General features: G+C 33.5%; 2 protein-coding genes across 6 annotated transcripts; both read left to right on the top strand.

Annotated features, from left to right (window-relative positions):
• The first annotated feature begins 265 nt into the window (after window positions 1-265).
• LOC139993676 (acidic phospholipase A2 PA4) lies at window positions 266-12,822 on the top strand. Of its 3 annotated transcripts, none has more exons than XM_072015609.1 (4): window positions 266-890; window positions 7,013-7,267; window positions 7,903-8,240; window positions 8,914-9,082. In XM_072015609.1, exons 2-4 carry the CDS (start codon window positions 7,013-7,015, stop codon window positions 9,077-9,079), a joined length of 759 nt encoding a protein of 252 aa, XP_071871710.1. In that variant the 5' UTR covers window positions 266-890; the 3' UTR covers window positions 9,080-9,082. The 3 variants fall into 3 exon arrangements, with proteins under 3 accessions (XP_071871710.1, XP_071871709.1, XP_071871711.1); XM_072015608.1 differs by lacking the exon at window positions 266-890 and adding an exon at window positions 2,379-2,526; XM_072015610.1 differs by lacking the exons at window positions 266-890; window positions 8,914-9,082 and adding exons at window positions 2,392-2,526; window positions 9,334-12,822.
• A 433-nt stretch (window positions 12,823-13,255) lies between these two features.
• Window positions 13,256-22,659, top strand: Limk1 (LIM domain kinase 1). 3 transcript variants are annotated; one of them, XM_072015589.1, is made up of 8 exons: window positions 13,256-13,343; window positions 14,214-14,328; window positions 14,594-15,034; window positions 15,328-15,420; window positions 15,994-16,126; window positions 16,217-16,449; window positions 16,555-16,783; window positions 16,871-22,659. In XM_072015589.1, the coding sequence occupies exons 1-8, from the start codon at window positions 13,322-13,324 to the stop codon at window positions 19,169-19,171; spliced, it is 3,567 nt and encodes a 1,188-aa protein (XP_071871690.1). In that variant the 5' UTR covers window positions 13,256-13,321; the 3' UTR covers window positions 19,172-22,659. The 3 variants fall into 3 exon arrangements, with proteins under 3 accessions (XP_071871690.1, XP_071871689.1, XP_071871691.1); XM_072015588.1 differs by lacking the exon at window positions 13,256-13,343 and adding an exon at window positions 13,373-13,895; XM_072015590.1 differs by lacking the exons at window positions 13,256-13,343; window positions 15,328-15,420 and adding an exon at window positions 13,374-13,895.
• The last annotated feature ends 1,300 nt before the right edge of the window (window positions 22,660-23,959 follow it).

The raw sequence follows: 23,959 nt of genomic DNA, 5'->3' as shown, positions 1-23,959 counted from the left end.
AGTGTTTGGCTTAATGTTTCGATTTTAAGCACACGTTATATTCATGTTTCATCTTTTTTAATCATTCTGATAAAAATATGATTTTGCATAAACATCCACAGTTTAGTTAAGAGGTGCGAGGAAAAGTATGAAGATGTAGAACTACTCTTTGTATACATAAAGATATAAAAATATACAATAAAGACATAAAATATAAAAATATATAAAAATTGATGTTTTTACAATGGATGATTTTACAATTATGAGATGCGAGACGCTATTGAACTCAAACGTTGCAAGTAATATAAGAGAATAACAAAGAAGTACAGAAATCTAGAATTACTGCGTCCATAACAAGTTTCTAATCGTTCTCAATTATTTCAATCCGCGACAATAAGCAGCCATGTCACGGATGTTTAAAGAAAAGAGAATCGCATTGGTTTCAATTGGCTTGCATTGAGGGGTATTAAACGCGTAGAACGATTGCAAAATCTCTGACGGAAGGAAGAACGTCGCCAGCATATCCTGCGTCGCGGACAAGTTAATCCGATCTATTTACAACAGACAGAGTTATATGTTGTACGGTTGCAAACATACGACGTATCACGTGATTCAGAATCTCCCCCGCATAATCTGGACCACTGGGTTCGTATATGTATGCCATGGAATATTAGTATCCTGACGATCCGTTTCAACGATCAGTTTGATAGCAGCCGTTGAAGAGATCATAAAGCGAATCTTTATCCAGAAAGGAGGACCATCCTACGATTGACTACCCTGTTTTGACGTTCGCGGTTCTCTGCAACCACCGAAGAGATCTTCCGAGAATCGTGATCCTGTGGAGACAATAAATCGACTGCTGTTTACCATCATTGATTCAGAGTGAAAACCGTCCAGAGTTATCCTTCAATGTACGTACATTAATTTGTTATTCTTTTGCTTTTTTCTCTGTTGCTTTTTTAGTGTTTTCAAAATGTAAATATTTAGAAATATAGGAATTGTAAAATCTAAAAGTCCTGAAAAATACGTTGATCGTTGATACATTCATCTCCTGTTTTTATATAATTCTTTAATTGGAAATTATAAGTTATAATTTCAGCGGAAGATTTAAAATTGAAAAAGTGTAAAATTATATTCAAGACGCGTACGTTTCAGACGCATACATTATTCAGAATATAATTCCTAAAAGAATACGCGCAAAGAATCGATAAACGATATTCCCGAAAAATTTACTTTTCAAACAATGTGAATATTTAAGTACTACGCAAAAGGAATCTTTTATAATCGTCTATGTAGGAAGCGGAATCACTCTGTACATACTAGGACTGAATTTCAGATAAATTGAGCGAAAGGAGACACCTTTGCGTGAAATTGTATTCACCTTTGAAATTTGTAGTTCTTGTTAGTGAAATTACACACCCATTAAGATATGTATGTTCGAAATGTATTCGTTACATAAAAATAGCGATCGCTCCAGTGTTCAACATTTGTTTATAACGATTCATTTGCTACAATATTTCAATAAAATAGACTATTAAGACAGACGTTGTAATTGCGCTATTTTAATACCAAATTTTCGTTTAAATACCAAATTTAAAAAGGCAAAGCTGCATTTGTAATATTTACAGAATTGGACAATTATTATAGTCAATTCGAGATTTAGGAATTTAAATGCCAAAAAATCTAAAAATTTTTAATCTAGAAATATAAGGGTTTAAAAATCCAAGAATTTAGAGAATGTAAAACCCTTACATTTCAGCTTGTCTAAAATAAAATGTCCAGTGTTTCCTACGACAACAATCGTTCAAATTAACAAATACTAAATCTCCAAATAATTGCCAATGGCACCTTGTTTATCTCTAAAATCCAACTCTAAGAATTCTACAGGATCGTTGTAGGTAAGTTGAGGGGTTGTTGCGCACTGCAGTAGTTCGAGTCGCGTTGCGGTTTCCGGGGTGCGCAGCCAGAGGTGGGAGTTGGTTGGCAGTCCCTTGAGCACCTTGTCTCTTCTTTCAGTGAGTTTCGCGTTATTTCCTCGACTTGAACGCGTCTCTTATTACTCGATCTTTCGAATCAATTTCATAAAATCCGTTTCTACTAAATCGATCCACTTGCAACGTCTAAAACTACAAGATAGAACGGGCGATTTGACCCATCTGAGTCTGAACTTGCCTGTCCTTTGTGATCGTGACCTGGTGAAATTGCGACGAACATATTCACTGCACTGCATGTGCACAACTTTTCCACAGGGTAATTAATCGACCTAAGCGGCGCGTGGTACGCGTGACGAACAACGATTCCTCGTAAATTGTTCTTGACGTCAAACCCTGGTTAATCTGCTAATTCCTCGGCCACTCGTCGCGTTATTTCGTTATGATACTTCACCGTGCTTTGTATTCTCGCTTTTTCGTTTCTATCGTGCTTCGTTTCTTTTATGAATGAGCTTAGCGTGATATAATTTATTGGATCGTGATTTGATTCTTGGTTCTTATTGGCTTTGTACGAATATTCCTCATCATTGAAGATGGTTCGTTTGTGATGAAACAGGTAAGAGTGGAGGCAGGGTAGGTTTTCCTAAATACACTGTTCTCCATAAGTAGCTGGATACTTTTATAGCAATATGAATATTAATAAAGTTTATAAATTAATGAAAAACTAATGGACAAAAGCAATACTTCAATTTTGACAAAAATATGCAGTCCAAATACTTTTGAGCAATAAAGTAAATTCCTCGACATTTGCTTTTGTGGATGGAGAATTATTTGCGAGTCTTCTTTCTGGAAAGGAATAATAGGGATCATTAAAAAGTAATTCGGTGACTGATGATCATACCATGCTAATGGTTATTAGCTTACCTAATTGGGTTATGATTAATAAGCGAACGATCATTTTTTTCCACTTAATTTTGTAAATGCTCAATTTCTGTTGTAATCCTTAGTAACGTTTATAGCCTAAAACAAAAGATAAGATTAAAATTAAATTCATATATAAGTAATTGCAGTTGGCATACACGTTATACACGTTATACATGTGACTCGATATTATAAAACAATTTTCCTTCATGCCTTAGAATAAATTACTTTTAATAACATAATTCTCTTACGCTGGCAGTCAGAAATATTAAGATATCTGTCAATATTTATTACAAAGTTAATGGCTTCCAGTGTATTTTGATATTTTATAGTTACTATATTACAAATCTGTTTGTCTGAAAATGCTAAATAAAGGAAAATTTGTTAGAATTCTTCAATAAACGGGTGTCTTAATACTTAAAGTAATAGTATACATTTTTTCTAAAATCAAGACAGACTTTCCATAAAAAAAATCATGAACCATAATAAGATTAGTAAACAAAGAAATTTACATAATTTTTTTTAATGAGGAGTTGATAATGTCGGATAAAACAAGGTGTAATGATGATTTATGATGGGTGATCCTTGTAAATAGATGAAGGTGGGTCAGTATAGTTGAATCACGCTTGATTTACCAGTTGATCATAGGGTTATTCGGTGTGAATTGGCGCAGGTTCAAGAGACAAGTTTGTCAACGAGGTCGGCTGACCCAGATTCTGGCGCAATTTCGCTATTGAGGGTTGGTGATTGAGGCTCGCAGGATTTCGCTCGACTCTCTAAACTGGGACGATCTAATCGCGCTAATTAGATTAAATCACTAACGATCGAACAGACTGTGCCCGTTGAATGGTACCAATCTTCGTCGATGTATCCATTTGACGTTATTACTTACAGTGGCTCATGAAGATATTTCCACACTTACAGTATAATATTTTTATGTACATATAACGACATTTACGAGACATTGTAACGAGTAACGAGACATTGGTCATGTTTCAAATTAATCTGGAAATGAATTTAGCAGTTAGAATGATACAACATAAGTATCTGTTTTAATTATATATTATATATACTGCAAAAAATGGTCCTATACCGATATAATTGACAAGACAGGATGAACAATTTTTAAAATCAATAATAAAATAAAATAAAATTGAATGAAAATCACTGAATTCAATCCAATTATTAAGTCGTTCGAAAAGTTCGTGACATTTTTAATTCGATCGTCCTTGGCCTATCTGACGATTAATTTCTGTAAACAACAACGTACAAAGTATCTAAAAATCTTTCCACGTTTCATATTCTTCTTTGCATAGACAAATAAAGAACGTAAGCACAGAAAACGATAATTTGCATTCACGCCAATTTCCGAAGGTTACTTAAAAGCCATTTAAAATCATCCAAGTACCAAGTTTCTAATGACTTGTAACAGAGATTCACAAGTTCGTTCATCGCTCTCGTCTTCCAGCGTCCTATCTTCGCTTTTATTTCTTGATCTCCTTCGCGATTTCGACGCGTCAGGGAGAAGGGCAGCGGAGCCTTCTAAATGATTCGGTCATTGTTCCTTATCTACCAGCGACCTTACGAAGATTGTCGTCCTTGGAACGATCTTTGAAAGCGATTCTCTAGAAAGGTGAAGCAGCATTAGTTGATCGACGATCCTCCAAGTCACTACTTCGGGTGTTCCCTCCTTGATTTCAAACCTTAAGTATCGAGTGATCCTCTGCTCGTGATCCTCTATTGAAGATTTTCTTCTAATTCTCGGGGCTAAAAGAAGATCGTGCGCCTTTTAATAGAGAAATTTGCTATTTTACGTACATGTTGAAGCTTGAATTTTTATTTTCATATAATGTAGAAGTTTTCGATTTTTTACTGGTTTTGAATAGGTGGTGATAGATGTAGATCTAGATGTGATCCGGAGAACTTGAGATCTTCGCTACAGTGTCTAGTGGACGCTTCCGATTTGGATGTTTCGATTTTTGTAAATTGACAGTAAGTGCTTTTGCATTGTCTCGCTGCAATGAGTATTATTCTATTGCTTGAATGGCTTGATGGTGATAGTGTCTATAGAATAGTCATTGGTCTGTGGATGATATTAAAGAAATATAAAAGAAATACGTAGCAAAGAAACTTATGTATTTTGCTATGATATATACGAATATTATTTTATTTAAATTACAAAGTAAATTACACAAAAATACAAAGGGGATTAGATCAATTTGATGTACACGATTTTATTCATGGACCTTGTTTGGTCTGATTGCCTTGCCAGTCTAGAAAGATAATTGTTGATGGAGATGCAAACGCGCGTTGTCATATTTATTAATACTTTCAATTGTCATTTATCTTGTAGTATCTTGTTATTCTAAAAATAATTTCTCTATCTCTCGATAAACATCTTGAACTTAAGTACTTGGGTATGCCTTGGTACTTTAAATAAAGCTCTTTAATCCAATTTTTGCTTCTAATCTTATCCCAGGCAACTGTATACAGTTAATAAATATTGATAAATGTAACAATTGGTTTTAATTAGTATAAATAAAAACGCAATCACGAATGGAAATTAGTTTTGCGTTATTGGAGTTAAGTGACAGTTTAAGGATGATACGACATTTAAATGTTGATAGTCTTATATCCTTACCGGATAAATTACAACGCATCAGATAAAGTAGAACGTTTGATTAATATGTCAAGGAGAGAGAAAGAAATAAAATGCGTTGGTCATGAACGTCTGGCAAAGAAAGAAACTCAAGGTAAATCCTCGCCATGGACACGACGGATACACGCCTGGCAAAGGAACGACATCGTTTCATAACGTTTAATTGATCTACCCCCTAACTCGCTCGTTAAAGCGACCGGAATTCCTGCGGGTCAATTTATTTGAACGGTTACTTCAACGAGCAACGATTAATGTTGGATTAAGAAAAAAAAGGTCACGTTGTCCTGTCCACGTAACGTAATCAGTTTCCATTAGATCCGCGTCATCATAATTGGAGGATTCTCCAATCTCCAAATCATTATGGGGTGTTACGATGGGAACATATCAGTGGTGAAACGTATGGATATCCAAGTGTTCATGCAGACTTTAAAGTTAATCTGAAAGTAAAGATATTATTTATCGTCAGTTATGGAAAGTGACATGTTTAATAAAAATATATAGGAAGAGAAGAATTATTGTAGATATGTGCGAATGTTTCATATTACTATTTTAATGAAAAAAAATTATTAAGAAAAAGTTATAAATATGTGTGTAAATATATATGTATACACATTACAATATTAGCATGTTTTGTTCTGTATTAAATGTATTATAATATTTTTGTAATTTTTCTATTTTGATAATACTGTTAATATTGCTCAATATATCCTTGGATGGACGGCCGTTTTCTATGAATTGATTAATTGCAATACAAAGCTTAATTAACATTGAACATTCAATCTTCAGACCTCAAACAATACATAAATATTATATAACATTCGGATATACCTTTTCCAACAGAGATGTAAAAGATACTCTATTCTACTACATTAAATAATCTAATCATAATATTCTACGAGTATAAAAAGTATTCAGGCTTTGCATAAGCATTAATATTGTGTATTTAAGTGAAATTGAGGACGAAATGCGGCTAAGACACAATAATAATGGTATTTGTACACTTCATATGTAGTCACTGCAAAGTTGAGAAACGTTTACAGATTGTCGACCCACTGTCCCCGTTGAGAACATTCATCTACGAGTATAATCTCATCCAATCAAAGATTAGAAAAACGAATTAATGAACAAAAATTTGTTTCCATTAAGAATCAAGTATAGTGATCGTTTTACAGAATAATAGAATACCTACTACGAAAGCAGGTTTTGCTGTCGTTTAATGATGTCATTGGTGACAAGAACACTTCCAATAAATTATTAATTTTAGCTTTACGATGCCTTTTACCAGAATTATTAAAGATATTTAATAAGAAAAAATTTGAATCTCAATGCTTTTCTTGACGTATAGTGAATCTGGAAATATAAATATTTATCAGCATTAAATGAATACATACAGGATCTTTGTGAGATAAATCGATGTAAGAGAATAATAATAGCAAGTTTGAATTAACCGAAAAATTCCTTGTATTTGATATTTTGGATTTGGTGAATTAATTTGGATTCTTCTTTTTGCTTTTTTAAACAGATGCTTGCAGTATTTCTGTTGTTAATACCTACGCTTTGGGGAGATGAAACCGAAGCTAATGTTCTCGTGGCAGACAAAACAATGTCCAAAATGATTGAATTCTACCCCGAAGCACCTTTCTGCACCTTGTACACCGACCGTGGTGTTATTCAGAAAATGATCCTTGGAGCTGATCCGAAAAAGGCCCGACAAATATCGGCGAACCTCGTAGCAGACTTGGAGGAAGCGTGTAAAGCTTCTCAAGAAAAAGGAAAGGTATCGATCGTTTCTCTTCAGACGTTAATTCGTCACAAAATCGAATAAAATCAGAGTTGATAGAACGCTTGATTCGCTTGGTAGAAGTAGATTATACAGACAGTCGCAGCAGTAAGTAGAATTCTCTTTTTTCTAGTAGCATTACTAACGATAAAAATTAATCATTATTCTTTAGATAAACTCGCACTTGTACACTACAATGTATTATCCAAAGAATTAATACTGTAAATAATAGTTGATTAAACACACTATTCTTTGAATAAATTCATACTTTTATAATGCACTAAAAGTATTTCCACACACCAAAGTATTTATATTTTATATATCTGTTAATGAAATTTTCATTTAAGATAGATTAGAACTTTATACACAGACAATGTGTAGACTTCATGAAATCTCAGGAATTACATTATTTATAATTACGAACGTATACATATAATAAAAATATAAAATATTAAAAAAATACATATAATAAAATTATAAAAAATTGTTTATGCGCCAGAAGCGTACAACTTATACTTATTACTTTTCAAAGTTGTCGAAATTCATTGATATTATTAGCTAATACATTATTGTGCAAGAGGAGTCAGAATTTAGGAAATTCTAAAAAATATATATATTCTTTATTGCGTCAGGACCAGCCTCTAGACAGTGGACTGATCTATCCAGGCACAAAATGGTGTGGACCAGGCAATTTGTCAAAATCGTACGACGACCTTGGTCACCACGCAGACGAGGATGCTTGTTGCAGAGAACACGACCACTGTCCGCTCACGATATTGCCTAACGAGTGCATTAATGGCATATGCAACAAATCACCGTTCACACGGTCCTACTGTGACTGCGATGCCAAGTTCCGTAGATGCCTGCAGAACGTTAATTCTGAAGTGGCGAACACCCTTGGTGCCCTTTTCTTCAACGTGATACAAGTGACTTGTTTTAAGGAGAGGCGTCCGTGCTCGCAATGGCAGAGGTAGGTTTCAAAGACATTAGAAGAATTTACGTTCGTGTGAACTATCTTTGTTTAGGGAGCTTCGTTTGTTTAATTTTTGAAAATATTCTATTTTAGAAGATTTTTATTCGAATATTATTTTAATGAATTTCTTAATCAATAATTAAATTTAATACTTGTTTAAGCAATTAAATCTTTTTTCCTTTTTTCGATCGTGTGTAGAATTAAACTTTTTTTCTTTTTTCTTTTTAACGTTTGAATGGTTTAAAAAGTTATACAGAAAAGAAATTGTAAAATATTAAGTTCAAACAAGAGTTGTTCGAAATTTTTCATGCATATTCTACTGGAAGAAGAAAAAATTTCTTAGTCTACTTTCAGTAAAAATTCTTTAAGAAAAGGAAATGTTTGAAAATTATACCAAGGAGTGTCTCATTTGTTACCCTCTTAACAGTGTAAAGAATTGTTTTGTATTTTTTGGTCCTATTTGATATTTCTGCGAAGAAAGGCTTTTGGTATTTTTTGGCTTTCTTCGTTTAATACTTCCCTGAAAAAAAAAAAGAATTTTTAGTATCGTTTGGATAATCCAAAACATATATATATAAAACATACGTATAAAAAGTAGAAGCGAAAACTCTTCCCGCAGTGATTAACGACTAAATACGCTCTTAATAATTACGTCACCGACTCTCCTCAGTTGTCCCCATATGTGGGTTAATTCGACAAGGTACGAGTATCCTAACTCGCCGCGGGACTATTACACCCACAAGGTCCTTCTCTTCAAGACAATCCTCCAGGTGATACGTGATGTTCTCAAGAAGAAACAACTTGTATCTTCGTTGCTACATATGACCATCGATTAGATGTCATTTTATTAAAACTTTATTCTCACAAGGTATCAGTTGGTGATGATTTATGATCATGGTGATGGTGTTTATGGGTTTCTTGTATGGCTTCTAACACATTCATCGTACAGAATTAATTTCGATAAACTTTCAGATTATGTAGATTGTATTAGTCGTAATAATCTAAAATTTCACAACACTGTCAATGGTAACATTTCAATGAAATGATCGATCGTAATCGATGTAATTGTTACGTTGTTGGTCTGTTACAGAAATGGTTACACGGAAGAGGAGGCGAACAAGGTGTGCTCCACGTACACATTCCAACCAAGCGACAAGTACGTGCCGTTGATGCCCTTGAACAGGAACTAGCTATTGCGGAAACGCAAGAAGAACGGACCAGATAGCTTTTGAAGTGGTGCCAGTTAACAGAGTTCTAATGAGCGGGATAATAGCACGCGCCTCAGCCACGTACCTCGCAAGCCCCTTCTTTTCCTTTCACGCAGAATCGACCTGTCTGGGAATCTTCTTTCCCGGTCATTCATGAATTTACATTGTTACAGGTCACTGCTTCCCCTGGAATGCCATTTTTTTTCTCGCTGACTCTGAGATTGCTCTTGAAATCTAAAGATTTAATTCCTGGCGAATGTAAAAGGTATTAGCTTCTTTCTTTGTTTTTCTGGCTTATTCCAAGTAGAAGAAAAAGAGAAATAAGACGAGATTTTTTAGATTTTATAGAATTAAAGATTTCTTGAAAAATCTTGACAGAGAGATATATATAAAGAATATTTATTTTCTTTTCTATCTTAAGTGGAAGAAAAAGAAAAAGAACTTGGTGTTTCTTAATTCTTATAAAATTAAAAATTCCTGTTAAAAGTCTTAGAGAATTTAAAAGCTATAAAAGTCTACAAACTAATCTTATCCTTGAATAGAACAAGATGAATTAGAGGGTAACGAAAGCAACAGATAGATTCACAACGGCCTGAAAGCGAGAAACGGCTATGCAAATTTTAACACCTGTTGTCCTTGCAATTCTGTTGCAGCATGTGCGAGGTTAGTCGTGTGTTGCCACGAAAATTTATTTTGCCCTTCGTTTCGCAATCTTGAAATGAAGCGTAGAAAAGATATTGTGCAATATCTCGAATGCCCTTGAAAAGAAATTGGCACAAAACTTGAAAAAAGGGACTACAAACTTCAAGGGCGTCACGTATAAGTAATTGAATCAAATTTATATTACGGACAAAATAATTCATAATTTTACTGCTCAATATTACTCTTTTAATGCGTTTCCAACTTTAAAAGCGACGATTTAGGTGACCAATGTTCGTAGAATGAGCAAGAGAAAGTTATTCATCGCAGACATACAAAGTAGTGGGAACTTTGTTTTTTGGTAAATTTAAATTGAAGCAAAGTTCAGGAAGAAATAAGATATAGTATGATTATTGAAGAATTGTTGCTCGATTCAATGCGATAAAGGAAAGTTCTACCGGAACTATGGTACCAAAATAAAGTTCGCATCTCTTGCATATCATCTGTCGTCATTGCCGTTACGCAAATGCATGCAATTGCATAAAAACGCGCGGCATTAGCTACGATCTTTCTTAGATTAGGATTATCCATCAAGTTGATGCGGAGAAAGTTGAATGGAATTTATTAAAATTTATTACAAATCGTTAAATACAGAAATAGTACTGTAATAACGCATCGAATTAAATTCTTTTATGAAGTGACAGATGATGTTAGTTCTACATTAACTTGATGGATTTACAACGTATCAATGAATTCCACTATATTTACGATTTTTCTATCCTCTTTGATAGCTTAGACTTCGAAACTTGTGTATTCAACGAATCTCTATCTCATTTAAGACATTTTTAAGGCCGCTCGTGTACCAGATGCAAGATAAAATTAGCACCAGAGATAACAATGCGGATTAAATATTCAAGAATCATGAAAGATTATGATACATTCCCTTTGCACTGCTCAAAATAATCTGGAAGACACTAGATCAAACAGATTCGTTATTCCTTATTTTCGCTGTGAATGCTACACGAGTCGAGTTCAACGTCTAAGCCTCATTAAATATTTCATATTCTCGTTTAACTGTATAGCTTACGTCCTAGAACTTGAAAAACATGTTGACACTGAAATTCCCTTGACGTTTTTATCTTTCACATAACTCTCTAATCTTCTTTTAACTTGTTAACCAGGAAGATAACTCGTCATTCCTACAATAATTTCTTTATTTGGAGATTCTCCGTTCTTTTAGTAGCTTTATTTCTGCTAAAAAAAAAAAAAAAACAAACAATTGTTTAGTATCTCTTCAACAAAAATTGTTTAAGACAAGCAAAGGTTTAAAAATTGTTCAATGTTCTATTGAAAAGAATTCTTATACCTCTTCATCCTGAACAGAAAATTTTCGTCTTTTGACTTTGTTTTAACAACATTTTACTATAAAAAAAAAAGAATACTAATTATTTTAAGCAGTGGTCGAGAAAGAAAACGAAGATATCAGAGAGAACAGAATGACGACGGCCCTGCACAATCTTTACTGTGATTGAAATTATTCAGACGTAAGCATGTTGTACAGTTTTACTCGTGTAGAGGTATGTTATAAGCAACCGACAGTTATTTGCGGCTACTCGTGCCCAAATAATCGATGAGGCATTGAGAGTGCCGGAAGTTGTCGCTGGACGACCGAGGATTATCCGGATTTTGTAAATATTTCGAGAAGGTCAGCCGGGGAAGAGTGCAATCGATTGAGCGTGTCACATTGATGTTATTTCCTGAAGACCTTCGATTGACCAATGGTACAGTGAAATCTAACAAATTCGAGACAAACTGAAAGAGAAGTTGAATTATGTCAGTTGCAAAGACTCGTACAATGGCTCACGGAAGTAATTGAATGACTATTAGACTGCGGATTTTTATGTAAATTAATATTTTATTTACTTTTGTATCTAACATAAATTTTGTGCATTTTTGCATCTTTAAATTTTGCACAAATACATAAAAATTCGCAGTGTATCGTATAACGTGAATAATATTTAACATATTATATAAATAAATTTTATAGTATTGGTAATACTAATAAATTTTATAGTGCATACTTGGAATTGACGATTTAAGTGATGGATGGACTGCAGATTTCTATGCATTTATTCGAAATTAAAAGATAAAATATTCAAAGTAATGTAGATATTATAATATTTAGTAAGTGAAACAAATCTCTATCTCGGTTCCATTTCTTTACTTTTTTCCCATAAAGACATGAATTTGTATAAATATCCGCAACTAAGCTATACATAACACAATTGAAAAAAATTTTTTAATGTGAAATTTATCTATGAATAGACCGAATCTTCGAGATTAAGCTGTACCAATGAATGTGAGATGGAGTAATATGTATTAACATATATCCAATTAAGTTTTTAATTATAATAAGTACAATATCATAATATACTCATTTTTAATCTTTGCATGTGATAATGTCGCTTATATTACATTGCTTATATATATATATATTTTAATCTAAAATAGACATTCTCACATAATATATATATTATCATAAAGAAATAGTATTAATTTTGCACGATTCTTCATACATTTATCTTTGAAATCTGATAAAAATCTTGATACATTATCAAAGACTAGTTTGAGGTATACATATATTTAGGATATAATAAATTGTATCTGTATTGATTTCAATTAAATCAAAGACCAAAAGTATTGTAAAAAATAAACGACTACCTCCTTACCAATCAATTTTCTTATCTTTAAATAAACATTAATTCTGGAAAATGTTAATCAGAGTTGTTTCATGTTGACTTCTTTTTTTAATATAAAATGATTGAAGAAGAGAATACCCTGACTGTTTCATCTTAGTAATAATGAAATTTCAAAATGTTTTATGTAACATATACATTACATACTAGGAAGTTTTCTATGATACAATCGAGGACAAAAATAAGTGAACATTCTTGTTGTATCTATAGTTTCCTTATGCTACATTGATTATTATTTAGTAATTAATTGAAATTAATATTTAATGAAACTTACTTGATATTTATTTTCATCTATTTTTATTCCCAATCGTAAGTGTTCGAATACTTTCCAACCGCTGTATATTTTTCCTACGTGATGTTTAAATTTCGCGCTACTGCGCAATGTCCGTAACGTGAAGAATGGATTTCGAATCTGCTCGTTCTATATTCAGTGGCTGAAGCGCGGAGTGGGAGTGTGTCAGTTCTAGATGCTGTGATGGATGAAGTTTCGTCAAACGGTACGTCTTTTTCGGCAAAGTAGAGTGTTATTTCTAGACGAATCGAGCGAAATCATAGTGTGATATACGTAACATTTTAAGTAGTGTACGCGACAAATGAATCGATCGATGATATTTTGTGTACGTTCGATCCTTCGAGGATCGCGTGGGCGTCCTGTCTCCCAAGTCTGTTGGCCCACGCTCTTCCAGAGACTTTATTTATGCGTTCTTTTCAACTGTATCATCTCAATCGTGTATTGACAAGGAGAACAATGCTTCGAAGAACATTCCATAATTCCGCGGATGTCCCTTTCTTATTGACAAGTTTCGATCGCCTTAGAACTGGTCGATTTATTGTCAGCTGGTTGATAACTGCTTTCTCAACGCTTACCTAATGTCAACCGTGAATCACGTTTCCTTCCTACTACACGTCCCTGACGCGCTCTGTTTTCCGTTTGACTGCGCCGTGTTTGTTTTCATAGCCGCAACAACTTCCAATTATTCGGAATTTAATGCTTAGGAAAATTTCTATCGATAGTACGCGTCGCGTTCCTATGAAAGTCATGCAAAAACGTATGTACTGCTGCTAATGTAAATAACTCGATACAGACGAAACGTTTAACATTAGAATTGCCAAGTCTTTAATCTTTAATGTGTAATATATTATATATAAATGATTATACTATACAAATTATTATGATTTTATCTCATAAACTAATATTAATTATATAATAAAATACCAAAAGTAGCCTTACTTATTTAGTAATTGCATAAACAGGAAACCCAAAATCATTGTATTTTGATGGGTTTCATAGTCCTTATATACGAAATAATTTGAAACTATAATCAAAAGTGAATTCTTTATTCAAATTTGCTTTCAATATTTTCTAGACCTGGGAAGTAGGGAAAGTGGTGGGACATTAACGTGTGCTGGATGTCTCAATGCAATTGATGAAGATGAATTCATACAGGCACTAAATCAAGAATGGCATATCGATTGCTTTCGGTAAAAATAAGTAAAAAGAATGATACATTGGCTATAAAAAGTATTCTTAAACCATTGTACTTATAGCATTTACTTACTAATTAATTAGGTCCAACTATATTAAATTTTGTATCATTTAGTAGTACTTTCATAAGATTATAAAAATTCGATACTATTAAAAAATATTTTACTGGAAAATAATTTGTGTTAACACTTTTTTTTTGCCATTAAAATTCAGTTGTAATATGAATAGGAATAGGTCATTCATGAAGTTATCATATTCTAGGTGTTCAGCATGTGATATTGGTCTATCCACATGGTACTTTGAGAAAGATGGCTTACTGTTCTGTAAGGATGATTATGGGGCTGCCTATGGTGAAGCTTGTCAAGGTTGTGGCCAAATCATTACGGGTCCTGTCATGTTGGCAGGAGATCACAAATTTCACCCAGAATGCTTTGCCTGCAACTCATGTGGAGCCTTCATTGGAGATGGAGAGAGTTATGCACTAGTTGAGAGATCCAAGTTATATTGTGGGAGTTGTTACAAGAGACAGATGCAACCAATCAATAGGACAGCTAATTGTCCCTTCTCGAGAAAACCACATAGCATCAGATTGGTTGAGATACCTCCAAATTCTTCTGATCCTGAGAAACAAAGAGGAATTAAATTGACATTAGACACAACTCCAAATCCCCGAAATTGTGGTGCTTTACTTCGCATATCTGAGTATGTACAGGAATATACATTTGTTTTCATTCAGTGGTTAGAAGTTAAAAGCAAGATACAGGGCTATAAAATAATGTCAACAATTTTTTATATTGTTTTAAAACAAACGTGCAAAACAAGAGATGATAGAAAGTATTCGTTTCTAAAATAAACTAGTACTGCCATTGCAAAATTATATTGTTGTAGCTTTTTTATAAATATTTAACACTATGCATGAATGTGGTTATTTAAAAAAAAAAATAAATAAAGCAAAATAGATGAGCAGCCTCTAATAACTTTGAACTAAAATGCAGGTTAATGAGAAATGTTCGTGGAAAAATCAGTAAGCTGCTGGCCTCTGTGATGGAGGTTCTATTTAGACTATGCTGCCACTTCTCTAATCATAGGTACAGCATAACAAATAAATAATATGCACTAGATATTGTATTTGTTATAAGTTAAATGTGTATCTTTTAGTATCTGCTATTTAACTGCACGCAAAATATATATCTTGTGCAAAATAATTTCCTTGTGTGTAATATTATTTGTTTACTGCATAATATGTGCTGCTTAGATGTGTGAGCATGTAATATTCAGGTTGAAGTGAAAGTTTAAATCATGCACTTCAGACAATTGCTACATGTTATTTCACTAATATGATTTCAATTCTAATGTTATACTTTTATATTTATTTTAATGATATTTTACATTCAAATATATCTCATTTCTTTCACATTTTCGTATTTTATATCTCTTGTGCTCTGTATTTTATGTGTATCTCACAATTAAAAAGAAAAAGAGGGAAAATGTATTAGGTCACAAATAAACATGCAAATTAGTTCTACTGTTTAATTTCACTTCTAATATCTAAATTAAATATGAATTAAATGCACGCAGTTTTGCATGTTTTGTTTAAAAAATATATATATATATATCATATATTTATGAATATTAGAGATGTCATGTGAAATGTGTTACAGACTGAATATGTCCAGTGATCTCATATCTTTGCACATCGGTGACCGTATACTCGAAATAAATGGCACTCCGGTTAAGGATCAGCCTATAGAGAGCATTGAAAATCTAATACAACATTCCGACACAGTTTTACAGGTAAGTTTTATCCTACAACGGCAGTTTATGTCTTTACTATCTGCCCAAAAAATAGTTAATAATAAAAACAAAATGCATTGAACATTGCAGTTAACCATTGAGCACGATCCGGACGCAGTGTCTCGACGACCCGCATATTCATCGCCGACCGCAGCGATGTTGACATCGATTGCAAGTCCTAGAACAAGTCCCGAAAATAAAGAACGTCTATTTAAACGTCGGGATGAAGGATACATCAGTGGGACACGGAGCAGACAATTGCGGAGGACCAGGGATCCTATGCACAAAGAGCGCAGTAGCTCCATGTCGCGACTGCTTGACGGGTACAGATCAAGTTTCAAATGAAATGCTTTCATAATGTCTACCGATGCCTGAATATATATTTATTTTAAAGTTTGTTCTGTAATATATTTGTAATATATTTATAGATCTTCGCCCACAAATCCTACATGTGACTTAAGCAGAACTAGATCGTTTCGTGTCGAACCAAAGAATCAAAGAATATTTCGCGCCAGTGATCTAGTAAAGGGTGAACTGCTAGGTACAGGATTTTTCGGGCAAGTGTTCAAAGTCACACACAGAGATACCAACGAAGTGATGGTGCTAAAAGAGTTGTACAGAGTAGACGAAGAAGCTCAAAAGAATTTTTTAAAAGAGGTAGGCTTGCGTTTTACCGTCGCTAGATCCTTTATGTATCCCTATATTTATGTACATTATTTTATTCTTTGTTATTGCTCTTAACAGGTTGCTGTGTTACGTTCGTTACACCATAACAATGTTCTCCGATTCATTGGTGTTCTGTACAAAGATAAAAAGCTTCATTTGGTCACTGAGTACATAGCGGGTGGAACTCTGAGAGCTCTGCTTCATGATACGAACGAAATCTTACCGTGGGAGCAACGGACGTCATTTGCTAAAGACATAGCCGCTGGCATGGCTTATTTACATTCCATGAATATTATTCACCGAGATTTGAACTCGCACAATTGTCTCGTACGCGAGGATAAGACTGTAGTCGTGGCCGACTTCGGCCTAGCCAGGATAATACAGAATGGCAATTCCCCCCACAGTCGCAAATACAGCAGACATTCCGACGGAGAGGTGAAAACATCAAAGAAAGAGCGAAAGAAAAGATACACAGTAGTCGGGAATCCATATTGGATGGCGCCTGAGATGATGAAAGGCAACAAGTATGACGAAAAAGTTGATATATTCAGCTTTGGTATCGTCGTTTGTGAAATCATTGGCCGGGTTCAAGCGGATCCCGATTATTTACCACGCTCTTCAGATTTTGGCCTGAACCAAAACGTATTCAAGGAGAAATTTTGCTCCAATTGCCCAGAAATGTTTTATATGATCGCCTTTCTTTGCTGCGACCTGAATCCCGACAAGAGGCCACCTTTCGAAGTGATGCAGTTATGGTTGAAAGCGTTAGCAAAGCATTTATCGGTGGGCGCAGAATTGCCATCGCATTTGGAATTCGATGTTAGAAACTACACAGGATCGAGTACGAGTACGAGCGAGTCCACGACTCCAGAAACACTGACACCACAATTGAAGCCTATTAAAGAAGGTCAAGTACACCAGGAGAAGAAACGATGCAGCGGTTGTGACGACAGTACGCTGGAACGCGAAGAAACTGTGCCTAGTAGCAATATTCTTCAAGTGCCTGACGTGATAACTCCTCGAGGAAGGTATACGAGACAAAATAGTAAAACGAACGAATCATCTGGAACCTCTGGTCGTTACTCGAGACAAAACTCGAGGTCTAAGGAAGCCTCCGTCGATAAACCAGACATTGTTATTTCTCCGGACTCTAGTGGATTTACTGGCTGTTTTCCAAGGCAAACTATCAAGTCGACCGAATCGCCTGCTCACTTTTCTAACGATAATCAGGATTCGTACGTGAAGAATGAAACGGAATCTAATTTGAAACGGATACCCACTATCGAAAAAATACGGTATGTGGGCAGAGCGAGTCCGAGCTCTTTGTCGGATACTCTTGAATACATTATCGATAACAAGTACTCGTACAAAGTGAATAATAATTTGAATTCCAAGTCGGCGGAGAAATCCAGTGAATATAATTCGATGAGCAGCGGCCACTCGAGAACGAAGTTGGAGGGCAAGTTCAAAATGCCGGATACGAATTCTGTTAGTTCCTATTTGAGGCAAATTGGAAAATCAATGAACGTCGTAGAGAAGGAAAGTAAAGTTGATGGTAAGAACAATAACGATACGAAGAAGACTGTAGGCGAGACTTCAAAATCATCGGCAGGCTCTTATCTCAGAAGGACAAAGATTTCTCCCACAAAAGAGACGCCAAAGAATGCATTTTCGCCGCAGAAGAACAGTCAATCCGAAGCTGGTACTTCGTTACAATCAAAAGTAAGTGTAAGCCCGGGAGAAGTTACCGAAGATGAGCCTATCAACGATAGGGTAACCAGGCAGGAAAGTAATGTTTCGGATATCGCTAGTATATTGTCTAGGCAAGGGAGTCTCACAGTATTAGACTGTACAGCCAAACACAAAGATAAGATGTATAAAGATTATTCGCCTTTTAACACCTTGCAGAAGGAGGATCTCCGTAAAGAAGGCAGTTTCAGGAATAATACTGCGCTTCATTATACCGATAGTCTCTATTCGAATTCGAGTCTTTCCAAGAACGATAATTTTCTCTCGTACAATACTCGAAATGAGACTAATGTAGATAACAAAAAAGACTGCACCGCATCCACCCAGAATTGTACGAATTTCGAGTCGAGCAACTCTAAGAAGACAGTAATTGAAACGGCGCCGATGTATGATGGAAAATTGCCTAACTCTTTAACCGAGTACACCGAATGTTATAAAAATGTGGATCTATGCAGGCAAGATAGTTTTGGTTCCGACAGCGCAGTCGGTACCATGAGAAGTAATTTTTTCGCAGACTTAGATTTCGTTCAGTTACGAGACGGTAGGCATACACCGGATTTGTGCCATACTCCTGAACGGTGTTGCACTCCTAATCGGGCTGCGTCGCCGATAGAGAGCACAGCTTTGTGAAGTTTCCACGCTAACAAAGTAATCTATCATTCGTAATGAAACGAATCTTTACTAATCTCATTCTCTTACGCTTAATCGAAGATCTGGTAATTTAAGTTGTGTAGTTCTCAATCTCATTTTTCTAACTTCAATAACCTTCAAAATGATATATGATCAACACGAAGAGAATCTTTTCCTTTTGTCCACTGTGTTGTAATATTGTGTGACATCGTGTGAAAAAATATTATTAACAACTTGATGTCCAGTATTAATGAATCTAATGATCAGTTTGTATCAGTTCAAAATATATTGTGGATGGCACAGTGATATGTCATCCGGACGAACTCGCCCTAAAAATGTTCGCATTCCTGCAAGATCTTGCCTTGTGGTTCTCATAAGCGGGAATTTATGTAATTATAAGACTAACGAAAGCATTCCATCCAGAATTCTTATCTGATGCATTCAGAATCGATAGAACTAACGTGTGCTTTTCAGAAATGGTGTTCGTAAACGCACCGATCGCGTGTTCCGCGATCAACAATTTTCAAAACGTGTTCCCGGGGACACTAAACAGGAAGTCCGGATCGCTACATCTCCAGTTCTTTATTCTCTGTGGAAATACGGGATTATATCGAAGAAGTTGTAAGCATTATTGTAGAGTCAGTTTTGTAGAATAGAGTGTAAAAAAAAATGATATTCTTTACCGGATATATATGTACATCATACTGTAAAATATTATCCACATATATGATGGTGGTGTGCATGTACAGATTATCATCGATATGTATAAAATTTGGGCTCGTCAGTTATATCTTTGTTATACGCATAGGAAATATAATTTTATTTCATTGATATTACATCTTTTCGCTTCTTATGTTCTTGATGTTATGTTTAATTTCAAAATTGCAAAATTATATATCCTATATTTTTATTTAACTTAAATGATTCACACGTTACGCATACGCACGCATACACATGTTAGCAAAGATATAAGTGATGATAAAAGTAGTATGATGTGTATAATATAAAAGAATGTAATATAGTTTTGTATATACATATTCCAACATTTCTCATGTTCAAAACACTGTTTACAGAACATATATTTAACAGTAAAAAGCTTTATATTGATAATGTAGAGACAAAACTTCTTTTGATACTATTAAAAAAAAGTTGTATTTCTATTCTATTACATTCTAATCGTAAACAAAATGTTCCCTAATTTAATCAAAATAGAGTGAGTGGTAGAGTACAGGATTTAAATGATTTACAATTGAATTTTGAATCTTATTAAAACAAAAAAAAAAAAAAAAAACAAAAAAATACGATTAATAGTTTCTATACAAATTAATTAGTAAGATTTTCGCACTTTGTGTTGAATATAAAAATTGTTCACTTTGTTACCCACGTTTCTTTCCCGTTCAGATTTTCATTCATGCGATTGGCTATACATTAACATTGTCTTCTTCCTATTGGGAAAAATTTTGATTTATTTGAACACTGTTGTTATTGAAAGCACTTCGATTCGTTACACCAAATAAATGTTTATTATCTGTGATAAAAGGTGTTTTGAAGTTGTCTATAGTTGAAAAATCTCAAGTGGGAGTAGACTGAAAAAACGTTACTAAAATAATTGAACCCCAATTCTTACTCTTTAATGTATAAGAAGAAAGAAAAATTACTCGCAGTACTAAACTAATAATGTATTGACGAAAATAAAAATGACAAAAAAAAAAAAAAAAGAATGAAAATTTTCCAGATATTAATTTCAATGGACAATACGAGCAATAAATAATACCATATTGTAAAACTTACATTTTGAAGACGAGTAATCATCATTCAAAAAAGTGAATATGTACGAAAACCGATTAGAACAAAAGCAAGAGAAAATAATGTCCGATTTAAATGTTTAAACAGCAGACAAGTATATAATGTTTAAACGAAAGATTTGATGTAAATCGTTGAAACATTCGAGTGAATTTTTTAATAATAAGGTTTTAAATAGAGATATTTTTCTTTAATTAAATTCTCTGTTTGACATTTAAAACGTTCGAAACCATCTAACTGTTAAAATTGCTATCTTTTAAATTTTCAAGCTTCCGAACTACTTGAATCAAAGATGGTTGGCGTTACAGTACGAATGTTTCAAAGTTACGAATAATATCTGCGCATGTCGAATATATTTAAAGACATTAGCGTAACAAATAATGGTCAACCGAGTAATCATGTATGAGTAATCGCGTGTATAATGTAAAACAGCGAGTAACACTCGTTGTAGAATGATTTTCAGCAAACAGTATTAATCTCGTTATCGTTGCTTACTTATGACTACCGTAGTACACAAGTAGGAAACTTTATAGACACGCGAAGGGCACAAAGAAAGACTCTGTAAACTTTTGTAAAAAAAAAAAAAAAGGACACGATGGAGAGGGGAAGAAGAAGAAGAAGAAGACGAACTTTGGAATGGTAGACACATTATTTTTATAGTCTCTGTAAATTGTTATGCTCCTTCTGTTCGACATATTTGGTGAACACGAGGAGCATTCACAAATCTTAACCCCTTGCAAATTATTTTTCTTTACACCAATAATGGAGTACACGATAGGATCAGAGCATATTTCGTATACTACTTTGTTACGGAAGAAGAAATGAATCAAACAGAATCTTCGCGAGGCCTCGTGACAAATTAAAGGTTAAGCACGAAATGATTTCATTAGATGGCGATAGTTTTCCGGGACAAGATTCTGGAATAGAAATTCTCTCTCATCTATTTTTTTAACTGGATTCGTCAGATCTCTCTGTATCTTTGAATGGAAACGCTGTGTTGATTATATATCTGTCATACACAGTGGCATACAAAAATATTTGAGCACTTATAAAACATAAAATGTCTTTATAGATGTTCGAGTACTTTCGAGCTACTATATGTTTAAGTTACAACCTTCAAGTTATGTTAAAATTGAAATTTTTAATGTTGATTTATATGACATGATTGATCAACATAGTGTTAACATATTTCGTTTCACGGATCTATAATCATAATGTACAATGCAACCTGAGAATTTCTTTCGAGAATCTGTTTTCCAAAACTGCAAAATGTGGAGACAGTTGTGTCCATACAGACGAAGAGAGCAATAAATGTATGTATTAATGCCGAAAAAAGGATGTATTTGAAAGAGATGAATGGGTAGCGCGCACTTTGTTCTTTATATTGCACAATTTGTTAAAACTCGAACGATAATTTTTGCATGTGGTAAAACCACATTTCAATATCGATTATACTATATGTCAAATTTTGACACGATAAAAAATTCGTCCCGATGATTGCTCAAAATCTTTGATCGACAGAAGTCGCGAACGAACCGTTTTTTATAAGTCTTTAGTACTTGTTAGTTGCAACATTTTCGAACTATTTTCCGTGCTGAAATTTATGCAACTAGGGAACAGACTGTTTTGTTTAACATTCTAGTAATACAGAGAAAAAAAGAAAAAAATAAATGGTTGAGAATAAATGGCTATGTTGTTTTTCTTGTTATGAAACTTTGTAGAGTAATTCAATAAATGTTTATTTATTCAAAATTGCAAAATAAAAAAATTATACATATAAAATTTATATAATGATTATTTAAATTTAAATATTTGAAACCAAAAATTTTTTAAATTTTGAAACGAGCGTCAGTTATCAACTGTCGGTAATTAGATGGTTAGGTAGCCTTTTTTATTTAATGATAGAGCAGTAGGTAGCAGCACCTGCCGCTTTAGCATTTTTCAAATAAAAGATAAAGCTATATTAAATGTAACTTTTATGAAATCTTAAAAAGCTCCATGTATAAAGGATTGAAAATTACTTTAGTTTTTCAAAATTTCACACATATATATAACATATATAAAGTTACATATTTATGCAATGAAAATATATAAAAGTGATATAATAAAAAACATCTTGACATTATATGAAAGTCATAAAAATATGTAATAAATATAGAATTTAAAATACCTTTAATTTGATGTTCTAATGTTTCTGAGTTACACAAAGTCTTTTCAAATCATGTCAAAGTGCTTCATTTCTATCTTAGTTATAACGCAACGAAACGTTAAAAACGTGACACTGTTCTAAATATGAATACTTTTTTATTAAACAATTTGCTTATCACTTGATTCGCGTTTAAGTTCTAATTATAGACACAATTAAAATGTAATTTAGCGAAAATTACGCCGATGGAGTCGACTGTTATAACCGGAAATACAATTTTGGCGGTTAATAAATGAACATCTAGTGGCGCCACCTATTGACATTTAAAATTCAAAATTTAATATTTCAAATTTGAAAGAGACTGTAATATTCTAGTTGACGATTGGAATGTACATATTTTGTTTTTAAAGCTTTTTACGAAATTTTGTTATAATAAGATTTTTAATAACAAAACTCATCATTTTTCATAATAGAGTTCAGGGCCTGAATCAACCAATGGTAGCGCTGTTAGCGAAATATGACATTTCCGAGTAAACTATTGAACACATTTTATAAAAATGAAGGCAATATTCAAATGTTTTTCATGATATTTCTGTTAATCAGGTAAGGCTTATTCTGTATTAAACATTAAAGAAATCCAAATTGTAAGAAAATTAAAAATATAATGGGTATGAAGTTTCATTCAATAGAATTATTTTAGGATTTAAGTAGAATTATTTTTCTGATCGTAGAATGCATCATGTATTAAAGGAATTCCTATCACACGAAAACACGTTTCAAATATAAAAAAATGAAGCATCTTCTTAAAGTCACTTTCTGAAATGGATTGTGTTCTAGAG

The sequence above is a fragment of the Bombus fervidus genome, chromosome 13, assembly GCF_041682495.2.
Source record: "Bombus fervidus isolate BK054 chromosome 13, iyBomFerv1, whole genome shotgun sequence".
NCBI lineage: Eukaryota > Metazoa > Arthropoda > Insecta > Hymenoptera > Apidae > Bombus > Bombus fervidus.
Note: the sequence above shows the minus strand (reverse complement) of the source record. Positions and strands in the feature narration are given on the sequence as shown.